Source organism: Heloderma suspectum, chromosome 4 (assembly GCF_057233095.1).
Source record: "Heloderma suspectum isolate Gila_16-S chromosome 4, 16-S_ref, whole genome shotgun sequence".
Lineage (NCBI taxonomy): Eukaryota > Metazoa > Chordata > Lepidosauria > Squamata > Helodermatidae > Heloderma > Heloderma suspectum.
The window spans coordinates 117,783,294-117,803,029 of record NC_139461.1 but is presented as its reverse complement, the minus strand read 5'-3'; the positions used below and the strand labels follow the sequence as shown (position 1 = coordinate 117,803,029).

General features: G+C 42.1%; 1 protein-coding gene across 1 annotated transcript in view; it reads left to right on the top strand.

Moving 5' to 3' along the window:
- The window catches only part of CDH20 (cadherin 20), an 85,025-nt gene extending 65,786 nt beyond the window's left edge, over positions 1-19,239 (top strand). Inside the window, exons 8-11 of the mRNA XM_084850546.1 lie at positions 601-722; positions 7,615-7,732; positions 16,788-17,039; positions 18,740-19,239. Of these exons, the coding sequence (XP_084706672.1) occupies positions 601-722; positions 7,615-7,732; positions 16,788-17,039; positions 18,740-19,239 (992 nt within the window). The remainder of the gene's footprint in view (positions 1-600; positions 723-7,614; positions 7,733-16,787; positions 17,040-18,739) is intronic.
- Positions 19,240-19,736: the final 497 nt, after the last annotated feature.

Here is a 19,736-nt window from a genome sequence, read left to right as displayed (position 1 = left end):
AATGTACACATTTTCTCCCTCTAATTAAACCATGTTTCTGCACATTTTTGAAATGTATGCATTTTTTCATTTGCATTTTGGAAATGCATACGTTCTTCAAACACATTTTTTTAATGCTGTGAATTGCACCGCAAGCTCAGAAATGTACACATTTTGTCCATAGATTGTGTTCAGATCTGACTTCGGGTCCAGGAGGTGTGAAATGGATAAATTCTGGTAAAAAAAAAAATGATCTGGAATGAATTTCTCATACATCCCTAAATACAATATAGTCAAATCACTTTGATGCTAAACACAATCGTTTTATCAATCCAGGTAAAACAAATGATAAAGATGTTTAGCTGTTAAGAATCAAACTTCCAGAAATAAATGCAACAGATATTTTTTTATATAGATGGCTGGCAAGTTTTCATTGACACAGAAGTAATTAAATCAGAGCCTCAAGAGTTCAACATGTATGCCATAACCCATTGCTTGCCCACCTGTTCTTCCTGGGCAGTGTATTCTCCACTAGAAATCTCTAATGTAATTCACAGTCCCAGAATTAATTTATGCCAACACCGATCCGTACTGATTTTAATTTTTTCTACCTTATTTCAGACAATCCCTCACAGGTTGGCAGTGTTTCAGTCACAATAAGAGTCCTGGATGTGAATGACAATGCTCCAGAATTTTCCAGATTCTACGAGGCTTTTGTATGCGAAAATGCAAAAGCTGGACAGGTGAGAAACTAAGAAAACTCCTGTATGTATAAGGCTGGTGACATCATCTATGGCTCTATGTGAATACTCCACTGTACAGCCTTTTTGTTGCTCAGTCGTTCAGTCGTGTCCGACTCTTCGTGACCCCATGGACCATAGCACGCCAGGCCTTCCTGTCCTGCGCTCTCTCCCGGAGTGTGCTCAAGTTCATATTCATTGCATCGGTGATGCTATCTAGCCATCTCATCCTCTGTCGTCCCCTTCTCCTTTTGCCTTCTGTCTTTCCCAGCATCAGGGTCTTTTCCAGAGAGTTTTCTCTTCGCATTAGGTGGCCAAAATATTTGAGCTTCAGCTTCAGTATCTGTCCTTCCAATGAGCACTCAGGGTTGATTTCCTTTAGGATGGACTGATTTGACCTCCTTGCAGTCCAGGGGACTCGTAAGAGCCTTCTCCAGCACCACAGTTCGAAAGCATCAATTCTTCGGCGCTCAGCCTTCCTTATAGTCCAGCTCTCACAGCCATACATTGTTGTTGTTGTTGTTGTTCAGTCGTTCAGTCGTGTCCGACTCTTCGTGACCCCATGGACCATAGCATGCCAGGCCTTCCTGTCCTGTGATCTCTCCCGGAGTGTGCTGAAGTTCATATTCATTGCATCGGTGAGGCTATCTAGCCATCTCATCCTCTGCCGGCCCCTTCTCCTTCTGCCTTCAGTCTTTCCCAGCATCACGGTCTTTTCCAGAGAGTTTTCTCTTCGCATTAGGTGGCCAAAATGTTTGAGCTTCAGCTTCAGTATCTGTCCTTCCAATGAGCACTCAGGTTTGATTTCCTTTAGGATTGACTGATTTGATCTCCTTGCAGTCCAGGGGACTCGTAGGAGTCTTCTCCAGCACCACAGTTCGAAAGCATCAATTCTTTGGCGCTCAGCCTTCCTTATAGTCCAACTCTCACAGCCATACATTACTACTGGGAAAACCATAGCTTTGGTTAGACGGACCTTTGTCAGCAAGGTGATGTCTCTGCTTCTTACTATGCTGTCTAGGTTTGCCATAGCTTTCCTCCCAAGGAGCAAGCGTCTTTTAATTTCATGGCTACAGTCACTGTCTGCGGTGATCTTGGAGCCCAAGAAAGTAAAATCTGTCACTGCTTCCATTTCTTCCCCTTCTATATGCCAGGAAGTGATGGGGCCAGATGCCATGATCTTCGTTTTTTTAATGTTGAGTTTCAAACCAGCTTTTGCACTCTCCTCTTTCACCCTCAACAAGAGGCTCTTGAGATCCTCTTCGCTTTCTGCCATTAGGGGGGTATCGTCTGCATATCAGAGGTTGTTGATAATTCTCCCAGCAATCTTAATTCCAACCTGTGATTCATCCAACCCAGCGTTTCTCATGATGTACTCTGCATATAAGTTAAATAAGCAGGGTGACAATATGCAGCCTTGTCGTACTCCTTTTCCAATTTTGAACCACTCGGTTGTTCCATGTCTGGTTCTTACTGTTGCTTCTTGACCCTCGTACAGGTTTCTCAGGAGACAGGTAAGGTGGTCTGGTACTCCCATCACTTTAAGAATTTGCCACAGTTTGTTGTGATCCACACAATCAAAGACTTTAGCGTAGTCAATGAAGCAGAAATAGACGTTTTTCTGGCATTCTCTTGCTTTCTCCATGATCCAGCGAATGTTGGCGATTTGATCCTTTGTTCCTCTCCCTCTTTGAAACCCAGCTTGTACTTCTGGTAGTTCTCAGTTCGCATACTGCTGAAGTCTAGCTTGTAGGATTTTGAGCATCACCTTGCTGGCATGTGAAATGAGCGCAATTGTACGGTAGTTTGAACACTCTTTGGCATTGCCCTTCTTTGGAATTGGAATGTAAACTGACCTTTTCCAGTCTTGTGGCCACTGTTGAGTGTTCCAGATTTGTTGGCATATTGAATGCAGCACTTTAACAGCATCATCTTTTAGGATTTTAAATAGCTCAGCTGGAATACTGTCATCTCCGCTAGCTTTGTTGTTACTAATGCTTCCTAAGGCCCACTTGACTTCACTCTCGAGGATGTCCGGCTCAAGTTCAGTGACCGCACTATCATGGCTATCAGGGACATTCAGATCTTTCCTGTATAGTTCTTCTGTGTATTCTTGCCACCTCTTCTTAATCTCATCTGCTTCTGTTCGGTCCCTGCCTTCTTTGTCCTTTATCATGCCCGTCTTTGCACAAAACGTTCCCTTGAGATCTCCGATTTTCTTGAAGAGATCTCTAGTCTTTCCCATTCCATTGTTTTCCTCAATTTCTTTGCATTGTTCATTTTCATGTTCATTGTTCATTGGGTATATCTTCCCCTTTCTCCCTTGCTTTTCGCTTCCCTTCTTTCGTGAGCTACTTGTAAAGCCTCATCAGACAGCCACTTGGCTTTCTTGCATTTCTTTTTCTTTGGGATGGATTTCGTTGCTGCCTCCTGAACAATGTTACAGACCTCCGTCCATAGTTCCTCAGGCACTCTGTCTATCAGGTCTAATCCCTGAAATCTATTCCTCACCTCCACTGTATATTCATCAGGGATATGATTTAGGTCATACCTGAATGGTTTAGTGGTTTTCCCTACGTTCTTCAATTTCAGCTGAAATTTTGCAACAAGAAGCTCATGATCTGAGCCACAGTCAGCTCCAGGTCTTGTTTTTATTGACTGTATGGAGCTTCTCCATCTTTGGCTGCAAAGGACATAATCAATCTGATTTCGATATTGACCATCTGGTGATGTCCATGTGTAGAGTCGTCTCTTGTGCTGTTGGAAAAGAGTGTTTGCTATGATCAGCATGTTCTCTTGGCAAAACTCTATTAGCCTTTGTCCTGCTTCATTTTGTACACCAAGGCCATGCCTGCCTGTTATCCCGGTGATTTCTTGACTTCCTGCTTTAGCATTCCAATCCCCTATGATAAAGAGGACATCTTTTTTTGGTGTTAGTTCTAGAAGGTGTTGTAGGTCTTCATAGAACCAATCAACCTCAGCTTCTTCGGCATCAGTGGTTGGGGCATAGACCTGAATTACTGTGATGTTGAATGGTTTGCCTTGGATTCGTACTGAGATCATTCTGTCGTTTTTAAGATTGTACCCCAGTACTGCTTTTCCCACCCTTTTATTGACTGTGAGTGCTACTCCATTTCTTCTAAGGGATTCTTGCCCACAGTAGTAGATATGATGGTCACCTGAATTAAATTCGCCCATGCCTGTCCATTTGAGTTCGCTGATTCCCAAGATGTCGATGTTCAATCTTGCCATCTCATGTTTGACCACCTCCAGCTTACCTTGATTCATTGATCTGACATTCCAGGTTCCTAAACAATATTGTTCTTTACAGCATCGGATTTTCTTTTCACCACCAGACACATCCACAGCTGAGTGTCCTTTCGGCTTTGGCCCAGCCGCTTCACTCTTTCTGGTGCTATTTGGAAATACCCTCTGCTGTTCCCCAGTAGTATATTGGACACCTTCCGACCTGAGGGTCTCATCTTCCAGCATCATATCTTTTAGCCTTGTGATAGGTTCCATGGGGTTTTCTTGGCAAGAATACTGGAGTGGGTTGCCATTTCCTTCTCCAGTGGACCACATTTTGTCAGAACTCTCTGCCATGACCTGTCCGTCTTGGGTGCCCTGCACGGCATAGCTTATGGCTTCACTGAGTTATGCAAGCCCCTTCGCCATAACAAGGCAGTGATCCATGAAGGGGTGTACAGCCTTAGCTAACAAATAAAAAGAGGGATTGGACTGCACTACTTATGGATCCATGCGCTGAGGATATTTGCAATGCCTATAATGGAATCACAGTAGCAATTCTCCTATTTAGGAGAATGTTGCTCCTGAGTCACTCACTAATGGGTTGCGGAATCATGGTGGGTGAATCGACAGGCTGTCATCATGGGTACTAGAGAAGATTGGTGCAATCTCCACTGTGCCAGGGGAGAAGTTCCTGGGCTACACTCAACAAAGACAGAATTTAGACACCTGATGCAATACTGATATTGTCATTCGAGGTTCCAGTAGTATGACCCCTGAAGTGATGGCTCTGATAGATTCTTTTTCACCCCTCAAACACAATTGGTATTAACAAAATGCAACCAATTTTTATATCTCTGCTGCTATAACAGAACACAGAGTGAACCCCCCTCCCAAACCTGCTTTATTTTCTCTTTCCCTTTCATCTGTGTGTCACACTAAAACCACTCCCACTATAACTGCTAACTCATTCCTTTGCCCTGCTTCTGGTCTCAGTGCAACTGTCAAATCATTCCCCTTACTCCATAAGAGAATCAACCTTTAAATTTCCAATTGGTGCCACTGAAAACCCCATTGTTTCCCTGATATTTCTAAAAAATTATTTTCAGTAGAAGCCCAATATGATCGTTACAGCTGCTTGCACAGCCCTAAATCAACCACAGGGGACAGGAGTTCCAGGGAAATGCTAGCTAGGGGTGCATGAATAATATCCCTGAAGTCATCCTGAAAGGGTTCAAGGCTTTGTGGGCGTTCCCAGGGAATGCATGCAATGCCTTTGGAGACACTAAAGAAGCACCTGCTCCAGCTCCACATCCCACTTCTACTGCCGTAACTCAATCAAAATTGAGTTTTGATTGAGTTAATGTCTTGTTTCAGTCCTTGGCATTGCCCAGGACCAGGTAGCAGGTAATGGGAAAGGCTTTCTGACTAAAATCCTGTAGAACTGCTGCCATTCAAAGTACATAACACTGAGCCAGATGGACAAATTGTTGGTATAGGACTGTCACTATGGTCTTATGTTTCGTAAGGTGAAGAAACGTATCTTTGGACTAGCCTTTGCCTTAGCAGGAACAGCACATAGCATCACTTTCCCGCTTGAGTTGCTATTCTCCTTGGAGGGAAAAGATGTTCTGCCAACACTGGGAGCAGTTGCTGATGCCAATTCTCTCCATCTGTCCAAAGGTGCATTTCTTTGCCTTCAGGCATGGGGAGGTGGAGACTTGTGGTATGGAAGGTCAAGGTGAACACATCTCTGTTTGCAGCAGGCCGAGAGCAGGGCTCTGGTTACCCTGATCCTGCTCATGCGAACTTTGGGGAGGGGTATTTGCCTAGGAAAGCACCTCTCCTCAAATGCTCATGACATCTCTAGTGTCAACCTCTCCCTAATCCACCAAGCACTGTTCTGGTGCAAATTCAACTGAAACGTTTAGGGTTTACATAGAAACTCTGTTTACAATCTAAATTGTTCCAAAATATCCTATGAAAAGCCAGGTAAACAAAACTGTTTCCCCCATTTAGAATAAGTTCACTGTGCTGGACTCGGAGAATGAGAGACATACCAGATAGGTTGAAATGGTTGCATTGATCATACATAGTGATCTTGCACCATGATATTGACAGAAAACTTGAGGGGCTTTCCCTCGCCTCCAGTTTGAAATATTATGTCCTTTTCCCTTCCAGGATTGCTGTGCAGACATTGGGCTGTGAGCAGGGTCTGGTTGTACAAGTGATTGAGCAGCTGGCTGTGTTCCTGGACCGGATAGTCCAAAGAAATTTAATTAATGCATTTGATTGACTTCATTTTGGATCATTTCTCACTACTCAGTGCAGTCCTGCATACCTCATTCACAACTACAGCTACAAGATGCCACATACATTAACCTTTCCCTGATATGCTCTGTCGTTAATTTTGACTGTGAAGGTGGCCTCCACATAGACTTATTTTATATTCAATCACATATTGAAAAGAATCTTTTTAAAAAGTTGTTCACAATGTAGTTAAAGATAAATCTGACCATATATACTGCCTTTGTCTGAAAGCTTTAACTGTAGGGGATAGGGGAAAACAATGAATGATAGGGAAAAGTCATTACAAGGTGACTTTTTTCTGCTTCTTACATTTTTTTAGTATGCAAGTCTTTGAATTTGCAAGGCTCTTCTTCAGGCAGAAATTGTACAAATTGAACATAATTTCTTCTAGAAAAGAGTTAAAAGTTTCTTTAAACAATGTTGCCAACTGCTCTTTCAAACTTGGTGCAACCTGAATCTGGGAACATTGTCTCATTTATTTATTTTTATTTAATGTGTTTGTTTAAGTTATTTATACACTTTTCAAACTAATTTTCCAAAGTGGCTTACATTAAAAGAAACACATTAAAACAACAATATAATGCAATATTAAACCTCAGATAAAAGGCTAAAAACACACTGCAGCATTAAAAATAGAGTAAAATTAGCCATGCTATAGCCCACAGGCTGTAACAGCTCCCTACCAAGGAAGGAGGCAGGAAAACAGGAATATATACAGGACCTAAAATAAGATTTTGAAGTTGAAATTTGAACATATATAATTCAGAGCAGACCCACTGAAATCAATGGGATTTAAGTAAGTTATGACTGACATCTCATTGATTTCAGTGGATCTACTCTAAGTATGACTATGTCTGGATTCAGCCTATTCCGTTGCGTTATACTGAGTCAGGTCATTAGTTCATCTGGCCTACTGTACTCTAACTGGCAGGCACCAATGTAAATCCTGTACATAATAAACTGGTAGCATCTTCCCAAAATTTCAGAGAGAATTCTTTCCTGGCTCTGCTACCTGAATTTCTTTCAGCTGGACCTGCCAGGGATTGAACACAGCACCATCTGTATGCAAACCATATGCTCTACCACTGAAGTATGGGTCATCTGAATTTGTCCTTCACTGAATTTTTCCTTCTCGTACTTTGGCCCAATTAGGTTCACACACTTTGTTCAACCCACCATTGGTCGCTGAAACGTTTTGATTGCCTCCATGGATCTCTCTCCCTCTACAAGATGCTGCTGTTCAAATGCTTGGTTTGTTTTCAGTGTAATCCTTAAAAGCTGTTTTCTTCCTCCAGCAGAGCTGATATCAGCCTCTTTGTTTTGCTCTTCCATTCTACAGCTGATTCAGACAGTAAGTGCAGTAGACCAAGATGACCCACAAGAGGGACAGCACTTCTACTATAGCTTGGCTCCCGAGGCAGCTAACAACCCCAATTTTACTCTTAGGGACAATCAAGGTAATTGGAGTGGACACCCATTTATTTTGCTAACTAATGTCTTCTACAATGAGTTGGACTTAAGAGGCTCTGGCTTAATACTACGTCATGAGACTGTCATGGCAAATAATGCCAAGTGACACCTGCTCCTTAAAGGCAGCAATAAAATGCCATATTATTTTACACTTTGAACATTTATACGGAATTTGCCCCTGTATTCATATTTCCCAATGACAGGTTCTTTTATTTTGAGGAAATATGCCAGTGTTGTGCAAATCCAAACCTTGTTGTCATGCTGTGGGCATCTTCTGTGAATGGGACTCTGCCCAAAATTATTTAAAAGTCAGGTTTAAAAATGGAATTGGGTGGTAGGGTGAATAAGAAGGATATTATTTTGTTCTTTTTGTACCCTGAGCTTTCCTCACACTCCCTCCACAAAGGAAAGGTTATTTTCTTAATATTACAGCTGCTTTCTTTCTTTTTCTTTGTTTCAGTTAGTTTTATTCTTCTTTAAAGTTGTTTATCTTTAAAATCTAAGTGACTTCATATAGGAAGACATATGACACAGAGGTAAGAGGCATTTTTACAATATAAAAAAATGTAAAGCTAGAAGAAACTCCTAGCCATGAGGAGACACAAATTGGTCCCAAGTGTCATGAAGTTATCCAACTAAGTATGGAGAGAAACATATGCTGCCATGTTTGGAATGATAACCAGAATGTAAGAGAACCAGACAGTTTGATACATGGGGGTTTGTGTGGCAGGATCAAGCCACTGATGTTCCAAAATATAAGGTACTTAGAGCTAGGAATGGGGGAGAAATTTGTTCACCAAATTTCACACTTTTGAACCACCATGCAAATCAAAACTCAAGTTACCCTTCAAAATTCATATTCTCGGATTTTTGCAGTTGGGTTCTCCAATGAAAAAAGGCATATAAAAATGCACATATTAGTGGAAATAAAGCTACAAATGCATTAGCTCAGGAAGATTGATTGCAAAAAAGGGGATAGTAGACAAAATGAATACAAAAAAATGTGCATTAGGAGAAATGTGCACAAAAATGCTTTTGAGTTTTCATGCAAACTTTAAAAATTCTTTTAGTTTGGGATGAACTGAACTTAAGATTGGAGGAAATCTCAGTGTTTGAGATGAACTCAACTTTGGATTGGAAAAATTAGAAACTGAGAGGAACCAAAACTGAGAGATTCATCAATCCCTACTTAGAGACAACCTTCATTCAAATAAGCTATATAGATGGATTTAACCCACTCAGATATAATTAAATCTAATTCATATGTTACTTATGTAACATGGAAGCTGCCAAAATTTGGAAGCACATGGGTGCTGTTACATGTAGGTATCTATTTGTGTCTGATGTGGCACCCATTTGGTTGCAGCGTGGTTGAACAGATTTTTTCCATAAGAGAATAAGGGGGATGAATTTATATGGTGAAAGACACACCCTGCCACCACTACAATGGTTTCTATACATTCAGGGCACTCAAAAATAGGATAACAAGAACTGTAGTATATGTGGTGTGTGAAGATGGTGGGGGATGCCAAATTCTTCCCTTTGTCCTTCTTTCTGCATTGATGTTAACTCTCAGAGAGGCACCACTGGAAGCCCATTTTGCCCAGAAACTACATTATAGTGGGAGCAGATAATATCTGGGCCTCTCCCCGCCTCAAACAGGGGTTTACAGGAATCAAGGGGATCTCAATTAGTCCATCAGAGGAAGAGTAACAGCTTTATGTAGCTGCATTCTAGGGACAATGATCACAGAATGTTTATGATATTTTGAGAGGTTCCAGTATAACCAAATTTTTATTTTTATTTTATTAATTCATTAAATTTGTTAGTCACCCTCCAACAATTGTTCTCAGGTTGATGATCAAATCATAAGAAAATAGACAAAATAAAGAATGGATGAAATAAAATGGAGCACATCATTAAAATGATCAATTTTTTAAAAGAGAGACTAAAATCATAACATGCATCAAACAACACAGATCTAAACATTTCACAGAAAAAAAACACCTTAAAACATCCTATGGCAATGAAACAACCGAAGTTTAAAGGGCTTGTGAGAATAAAAGGGTCTTTGCCTGGCATCAAAAATACATTAAAGCAAGTACCAGGAACACCTCTTTTGGGAAGGGCATTTCATAACTGGGAGGGGCGAGCTACAGCTGAAAAGGCCCTCTCTCTTGTGGCTACTATGTGAGGGCACTCAGAGCAGGGCCTCTGTGGAAGATTTCAGATCTCAAGTAGGAATATATAGGAAGAGGCAATCCATTTCTAGTTTCTGTTGCTGGCAGGGGTATGGGAGTTTATACTCAAAAGTATTTGGGGGCAACCCTATAGGTTTTCTGCCTTCATTACTGTCACTGAAAATAGTTAGGGCGCAATCCTATGCATGTTTGGATGGAAAAAAGTTCTACAACTCCCAGCATTCCCCAGCCAACAGAATGCTGGGAGTTGTAAGACTTTTTTCTGTCTAAACATGCATAGGATTGTGTCCTTAATGATGTGCCTATACCTATCTTCCTTGCCACCCCCCAACCTGGCCAGCCCCCTTTCCTATCTACAAAAAAAAAAATGATTTGAGCTCAGAAATAAACAAGTGGGACCTGCAACGTGCTTTTGTTCAGAGTTCCAGCTAGCCAGTCATGCCCTCTTTGAAGATATTCCATTCCATGCCCACTCCCCTCTGGTTTTCTAATCCCTGCTCCAAATTTCAGCCAGCGTTCCATGGTCATGGAGCATGCTCAGTTCTCATTGAGCAGTTTTAGGTGTATTTTCCCCTTTGAGTTTTTTTTCCTAAAAATTTTTTGTACCTGTACAAACCTTGGGGTTCCCCCAGCCTGCTGATACCTCCCTCTTGTGGGTGGCCTCTGTTGTTATAGCTGCATAAGGATCTGCACTTGTTAGGACTGAGTTTGCTAATAGTGCATGTGGAGTGGTATAGAAATAAATAGCACTGTAGCATCATCTAGTGGTAAAAACTATTTCAAAATCAGAAGAAGCGGGGATGTATAACCCTCCAGTTATTTCCATGAAAACTTTCACCCCATGAAATGTTACATGTTTAGGATACTTTATCCACAAAAGCAGATAGATAATTTCCACATATATGATTGTCTCTGTTAATCCAGATGGTGTTTTTTGTTTTTTAACAATTTTCATCCCGTTGGAACCGGTAGGATGGAAATTATGTACACCAGCTCCATCACTTTTGTACATTTCCCTCAGATTAGGGTCATCTTTGTGACTGGGGGGGGGCCTTTGGATGCTGTCGATGTGCCGCCTTTTGCCTGTACTGACATCTGAGCTCTGAACTCAGAGAAGCAAGGGCTGTGGAGATGACCACAAGAGCTGGAAGGGGGTGTCTGCGGTCCAATCATGCCCTCCAAGGACGGACCTCTCTCTCCACCAAACTAACCTATGGCTGCTGAGACGCATAGGATTATATGCATCCAGGGATCATAGGATTACAGCCTAACTAAATATACATATTGACAGAAATCTTCATATAAATGTTTTTAAAGTAAATTATAAATATGAGTGGATCTTCTCTTCTTCAGTGACAAACCTGGAATCTTTAAAAGGCTGCAGCTTCCAAGAAACAGAGTGCTTTCTCAAATCAGAATGTAATTTTATTTATTTATTTATTTATTTATTTATTTATTTATTGCATTTATACCCCGCCTTTTTTCCTCTTGGAAGGAACCCAAGGCGTCTTACATTCTCCTCCTCCTCTCCATTTTATCCTCACAACAACAACCCTGTGAGGTGGGTTGGGCTGAGAGTCTGTGACTGGCCCAAAGTCACCCAGTGAGCTTCCATGGCCGAGTGGGGCTACAACCCGGATCTCCCAGCTCCTAGTCCAACACTCTTGCCACTACACCACACTGGCTCTCAGTTTAATAGCAGTAAACTGCCTGTATTGGTTATTTGGAAACCGCTCCTGCCATTTTCAGGGCATTACATTGTGAAACACACTGTGAACTTGTCTTCTTCTTCTGAACATGCATTGCTGTTGAAGTTAAAAGGAACCGTTTGCTGAATCATTTGGTGATCCAGGCTCACTAAATCCTTGAGGCATCATGCTAAGAGAGAGAGACTTGGGGAAAATTCTCAGCATCAGATGTACTTTTTATATATCTTAAGTCAAAATACAGTGTAATCTGGAGTGACAGCAGTGACTGAGTTGCTATTCCTTGTACTTTGTTGTCAAAGAGCAGTTTTTAGGCATTTTATCCATCAAAAATAGACATTTTATAGGTGTATGTCAGTTATGAGAGGGTTCTGCCCTTTGGCATTTAATGTCTATTTAAACATTAAACCTTTTCCATTTTTAATGGGAACCTTTAGAACTGTGAATCAGAAATATTTTGCTTTAGCAATGCTAGAGGTCAGAGTAAAATAGGAAGTTTTATATTTATTCTGTTATTATAAGCACAGTAATTAAAATGGTCTGTAATATTTTAAAAAATCACAAAATTAACCCAAATACTAATTTGTTCCTACTAATCCCATTGAGGTGGAAGATGATGATGATGATGATCTATAAGGTGATGATTCCAGCCCACTGATTATTTTAGGATATAGTTCATGAGATTATTTTGGCCCAATTAGTGCATTTGGCCCAATTCATGCATTACCACGGAGTTGCAGCTGTCACCAAACAGCCACTTCCCTATAGTCAGGATCCATGTTCCTGCAGTAACATAGGCAAATACTTGAGTAACATAGGAAATTACTGATCATAGGGACCATCCAGATTGGGTGGTTGCTACCCAAACTAGTGCTACCCCATTATGCCTGCCCCTGGTATGGGATGTTACTACAGAACCCCTGGACAAGCCATGTGATCATCACCTGCATCTGTTACATCTGTGACCTGATCATCCAGAAGCAGTTTTTGATGGCGTCATAGCATGTGTGAATGGAGCATTTGTCATGTAAACATCTCACAGCAGAAGTCACTTTTCTATACTGTATAGAGAGTGGGCTGATAAACATAGTCGACATCTAACTTCCATGTGAAAAAAACAGTGTCTCTCTTAAGTGGTGGAATATTGCTAGTTCTTGAGGGTGGAAATGGGAATGCTCTGGATTTCCGACATCCATGTCTTATCCCATAGTTATTTATTATTATTATTATTATTATTATTATTATTATTATTATTATTATTATTACATTTCTACACCGCTTCTTAGCCAAAGCTCTCTGGGTGGTTTACAAAAGTTAAAACATTAAAATACAATATGCAAAGCTTAAAAGCCATTTACATAAAAGCATACCGACAATATATACAAACAACTTTGAACTAAAAACAATTTAACAAAAAATAAAAATCCAACAATAAAACAACACAGCTTGAAACAACACAGCTTAAAAACAGTACACATAAGTCAGCGAAAGGAACAGGAGTTCTGAAAAGGGAAGGCCTGCCGGTATAATAGCATCTTCAATGCCTGCTTAAAAACCTTCAATGCAGGTCATTCCACAACTGAGGGGCACCATCATGTTTCTTGCAGCCAATACTTACAGCATCAAATTGCTCTGGCATCTTGTGAGACAAGCACAAACAAGGTCTGGCACAAATGCATTACACTTGCATCGTCAATTTGTCAACAAGTCTAGAAATTTCTGTAGGGGTGAACCAGATGTCTGCCCTTACATTAAACTAGTCACACTGGATGAGCCAGTGTGGTGTAGTGCCAAGAGTGTTGGACTAGGAGCTGGGAGATCCGGGTTCTAGTCCCCACTCGGCCATGGAAGCTCACTGGGTGACTTTGGGCCAGTCACAGACTCTCAGCCCAACCCACCTCACAGGGTTGTTGTTGTGAGGATAAAATGGAGAGGAGGAGGAGAATGTAAGCCGCCTTGGGTTCCTTGCAAGAGGGAAAAAGGCGGGGTATAAATGCAATAAATAAATAAATAAATAGTCAAAGAAGTTAAAGGATGAGGAAAGCATCGATGTTACTGGAAAATTAGACTCGAAGAAACCACTTAGATGTGGTTGTTTTTTATCCTTCTTAGTAAGGAAATTAATAGCAGCAGGAAGCTTGCAAGTAAATCAAACTGAACATCTAACCCAAGCCTTTTACTGCAAATACCTCCAACATTTGAAAGAAAAATAGAATCACTTTCTTAATATTAAAAAGAGCAAAGGATATTTAATCAGAATTTCTGAAACTTTATAAATCCTTGGGTTGGATCCTGAATCGGCCTTCTGTGAGAGGAAGGGATGTTTATGAGAGGAAAGGTTCGACTCACAGAAGATCTGCCCAATTTGGGGGGATTCCCCCTCCCCCACACACCATGGCTTGCCCCGATCAGCAGCAGGGTCTCCTGACTTACTGTGTAGCATTTTTAGGGGGCTGGAGGAGCTGCCATGGAAGCTGAAATCCATGAGTGCAATTGATCCAGTGTAAATTTGGATACAATCCCCAGTGTCTTAGGACTATATCATTCTCTAGTTTTTTTTAATCACATTCTTCTTCTCTCCTTTCACCCTTTTCTTTCTCTTGTTCTTTCTAACCTCTGTTCTTTTGTCTCTCCTCTTTTCCCCTTTTCCTTGTCTGACTCTCTTTCTTCATCCATCTATTTATCTGTACCTAAGTTGATAAGAGGCTATTAATCATGGTTTCATCTATACTGGCTCTTGATAATGCCTTGATAAAGTTTACATTTTTTTTTTAAGTTAAAGAAACCAAGGGATTCATAGCATGTATATGAGCAAGCCACTTCTATGTGGTCTCGGGATCAAGATACACAGACAGAACATTTATAAAGTTCAGCTATTATACTTTGTTTGTTTGTTTGTTTGTTTTGTGCACCATCCAACAGGCAAATGCCTTCAGGGTATCATAAGATTAAAAACACCTACAACAAAATAACCAAACAAAAATACAATAAAAGTATCAAAATAATACAATATTAAACATTTAAATATTTTTTAAATATTAAAAAGCATTAAGGAACCAACTGTAAAATTAATCATCAGAGCAGCAGAATAAAGATTAAACGCCTGTTTGAAGAGGAAGGTCTTAACCTGATGTCTAAATGTATATAATGTTGTCTGGTTTTATTGTCAAAAGACATTTCTCGAAATACCTCAAAATATATAGAAGCTAAGTTGTGGGAGTTACTTCCAAAGACAGGGAAATACTGTATCAGTCAAAATAGGTACACATGCCAGTAAAGTTCCAAAATTAGGTACAACTTATGTGTATATCAGTAGCTTCTATCCAGCAGGGGAGAGCCATGTGCAGAAACAGGACTTAACATGCATATTGTCTCCACTTGGGAAGGGTAACCACTTCTGGGTATGCACACACAGTATTCCCACATTAGTTGTGTATTTCCAAATAAATGATCAGCACCATCTCTGATACTGTGTTCTGACCCTATGTTTGAAAAGTGGGTAACTGAATCCTTTCTCTCTCTGAGCTATAGCGCTTGTATAGCATTTTTTCAATGTATGGAACCCAGCTTGCCTTCAGCAATGGAAGGACCTGGGATTTGAACCACAGCCCATGGGTGCACTCCTAATAAAAGCACCAGAATTGAACTACAGAGGGTGCAATCCTATGCATGTTTAGACAGAAAAAAAATCGTACAACTCCCAGCATTTCCCAGCCAGCCAGGACTTTTTTTCTGTCTAAATATGCATAGGATTGCACCCTGAGCCACATTTTCCGAGCAAAAGGGTTAAATTAAAACATGACTTTCTTGAGAAATCAAACCCAGGACTTCTTGCACCCAGAGATCCATGACTCTAGAGTAAATAAAGAACCCTAATTCAATTCCGCAGGAACAAACAAACAAAAACCAGAGAGGCAGAGAAAATCTGCTAAGGAAAGGCAACCCAGAACTATCTAGGTTTATCTTGCTTCCTGACAGTAATTCTGGTGAGGCTTGGCCTCTGAGCAGGCATATCTTCTAGGGGTGGATGAAAGTCCCTTACCTGTCCTCGAAGCTTTTCACGGTGGGGGGGAGGCGCTTCGCTGCTCCCCCCGCGAAGTTCAGGCCGGGGGGGAGGCTTCCCGCCTCGCCCGGCCGAAATTCAGGCCGGGGGGGAGGCTTCCCGCCTCGCCCGGCCGAAATTCAGGCTGGGGAGGAGGCGCCTCGCCTCGCCTGGCCGCGAACTCAAAAGTTTTTTTTTCTAAAAAAAATCGCCCCCGTGATAGGCTACGTGACGATTACCGTAGCCTATCATGGCTAGATCTTCAAAGTCAGCTGTGATAGGCTACGTTAATCGTCACGTAGCCTATCATGGGTGACTTAAAAAAAAAAAAACGCGTACGCAAATGGCGGCCCCCATAGGGAGCCGCCATTCGCGTTCCTTATTTGGTCGCTGTAGTCTACGTAAATCTTTACGTAGACTACAGTGACCAAATAAGGAACGGGAATGGCGGCTCCCTATGGGGGCCGCCATTATCCGTACGCGCTTTTTTTTTTTTTTAAAGTCACCCATGATAGGCTACGTGATGATTTACGTAGCCTATCACGGCTAACTTTGCAAATCTAGCCGTGATAGGCTACATTAATCGTCACGTAGCCTATCACGGGGGCTTTTTTTTTTTCTCTTTGATTGGAATGGCGGCGGCAGCAGCCGGTCAAAAGACCGGCTGCCGCTCCCGCCCCGGACGAACACCCGCCGAACCGCCGGCTGGACCCGCCGCCGGGAGGGACATTCGCCAAAGGTAAGTCCCGTCCCGGGGGAGGTGCGGGGGGCAGGGGGGCAGAGAATTTCTCCCCGAAACTTGTTCGGGGGGCCGAACACGTTGGCGCTCAGCCCCCCGAAGTTTCGGGGAGAAATTCTCCACCATCCCTAATATCTTCAGGGATCAGTTGCCCCTTTTTGTAACTATGCGTAACCCCTGCAAATGTATGTTTCAAATACGTATTTGCAAGGTATATTTATTGGGATGCAGGTTCCCACCACCTCCTGATTTTTCCCCTGCATCCTTTCCTACCAGTTTTCTTTTCCCCCTAGCTGGGCTTATGACATTGCAGATAAATATCAGCTTCTTTGCCTTTTTTTTAATGTACTCTAGACAACACAGCTTGGATTTTAACCAGGAGATCAGGCTTCCGGCAACATGAGCAGAACACCTTTTACCTTCCAATCTTGATAGCTGATAATGGGCATCCCATGCTGAGTAGCACTGGAACTGTAACCATTCATGTCTGCAAATGCGATGAGAAAGGTCTTGTGATGTCCTGCAATGCAGAGGCCTACGTACTCCCCGTCAGCCTGAGCAGAGGAGCACTTATTGCCATTCTAGCCTGCATCTTTGTCTTGCTGGGTAAATATGCAAACCATTGCTTGAACGGAGAGTAAGACCACCTGTACTTCAGGCACAATAGGGGAGGCTATCATACTCACTGGGTTGGAGAGCCAGTGTTCATCCAGGATGGAGACAGTTTTAATGTTAACAACTGGATTTCACAGTTTCAAAAATGGACTATCAACAATTGTTTGCTACTTTCTTGTTCCTAGTGGTCCTAGGGGCACTGAGACCTAAAACCAGCACATCATTTTGCGGAACCCAGTTTGAATGTCTGCAACCCCTCCTCTTCCATATCCGCTTTAGACTCTGACTATGCAGGCATCTGCATAGTCAGCCTTCTTTTTCTCCCCCTGCCCACTTCCCAACGTGCTTTTTGTAACATCTGGCCGAGATCTGGAGATATTGAAAGCCCACACATTTGGTCTAATAAAGGGATTACAACATGTGGATTCTAGAAATATACAATAAGCCTTTGAAAAGGCTATATTTAACAGGAGGATCCTGTTAAAGTTGTGTGGGAGTTTTTGTTAACATTTCCTGTAAAGTCCTGTTTTTATTCAGTTGACTTGTAATTGATCTAGAGCATGTACCATCTGCTGCAGTGGCATTTACTGCCAGTGGTAGGCGGAAGTTAGATCAGGATATATTGGTAGATCTCTGGGTGAGCTGCAGTAAATCAGTAAGGGTTTCTGGCTCCCAATTGTCTTAACAATTGTCTTAACAATAGCAACAATTAAAAACTCCCCCACCCAAAAAAAATAATAATTATTGAAGTCCAGGAGTGGATTTTGTGTAAAAGGACTTCTGAGCTTAGTTCTGGTATAGCTCACAACTTCCTACGGTTGGGATTTGCTCAGAGGCAACCACTTCCTTAATTCTTAGAATATGTCCACCCAAGCCAATATTTTGCATCTAGCTCCAGTTGGTGGACCTCTAGTAAAACAACAACAACAACAGATCCCACAAGCCTGAAGTCTGCCCACCCCTGCCCTAGACAAAGGCTAGTGATGATTCACCATAGTAGGGTAAGTGAATTGTGCAGCACTTAAGATGGTAGCAGTCATTATGAACTTTCCAGTTTTCCAGCTGGCAGTTGCACCTCAGGCTCTTTTTTCTTTTAATGAAAACTGGGCTATGTGCACAATGTTAGCGAGAACCTTGGGCTCCAAAACATACATGCTTGGAAAGATAAAAGAGCGACAAAATTCAAGCTGCCTGCCCATGCACTAGATCAGGGATCGATTGCATGTGTCCCCCCAGCCATTTTTGTGGGCCCCACTGGCACCATTATGCAGTGTGACCCCCGAAGGGGCAATGGAAGTTGCCCACCCCTGCACTAGATACAAGTGAGGATCTCACTACCAGAAATTAAAAATATAAGAAGAGCCATGCTGGATCAAACCAAGGGTCCATCTAGTCCAGCATTCTGTTCACACACTGGCCAACTGGCTGCCGACCAGGAACCCAGAAGCAGGACATGAGCACAAGAGCACCCCCACCACCACCAATTTAACTGTGGTCAGTGCTACCTTAGCATAGCACAGAAACAGGTAGCTGCTGTTCCCAGGGCAAAGTCTCCAAATGATGAAATGTTTTCACAAGCCCATCAGTCTTGACATCTTTCATATCAAGGTCGTTGATAAAGAGACTCTGTGACAGTGACTGAAAATAAAATATTCTCTAAAAGTCTTGTGTTGTTTGCTTTCTCCCTCTAGTGCTGGTGCTACTAATCTTATCCATGAGAAGGCACAGGAAGCAGCCTTACATCATTGATGAAGAGGAGAACATCCATGAGAACATTGTCCGATATGATGACGAGGGGGGTGGGGAGGAAGACACGGAAGCCTTTGACATTGCGGCCCTGTGGAACCCTAGAGAGGCCCAAGTGGCGATGAAGAGTAGGCAGGACATGATGCCAGAAATCGAAAGCCTCTCCAGATATGTACCTCAAGCCTGCACGATGGACAGCAGTGTTCACAGCTATGTGCTGGCCAAGCTCTATGAAGCTGACATGGACCTCTGGGCCCCTCCCTTTGACTCTCTCCAGACCTATATGTTTGAGGGCAACGGCTCAGTGGCAGAGTCGCTCAGTTCCTTACAGTCTGTGACTACGGACTCTGAGCAGAGCTATGACTATCTGACAGACTGGGGGCCTCGCTTTAAGAAACTGGCTGAAATGTACGGTGCCACAGAAGGGAGTGGGGCCCTTTGGTAACGAAAAGGCGAAGGCCGAGTACTCAGTACTCAATGCAGCCATCCAAATTTGTACTCATCAGATATGAGGACATGGGTGAGATGGCCTCCTACAAATAGCAATATGGTGCTTGAGGGAGAATGCAGAAGAGGAGTGCAAATAAATAAAAGCTCTCTCTGGATCAGCTTTACTCAGTTACATTAAGCTACATTTGTAAACGATGACAAGCAGAAAAGAAAAGGGGTGGGAAGTATTTCCTGGGTGTTTTGATTTTTTTTAATTATTTTTTTATGGCTACACTTGAAAGCTTCGCTCCTGGACTAGAATGACATTATCATCTTTTGCTGATTTTTTAAAAACATGACAGCTAATAAGTTCCTTACATCGGGGTACGAAGACCCGTAATTTTCAGTTCTCAAGGAAATTGTCTGCAGAAAGCCTTCCCCAGTGGATGGTGCCCTTCTCTCCTATCTCTGTTCATAAAATAATTGCTTGCTAGCAAATTCAAGAAGGCACAA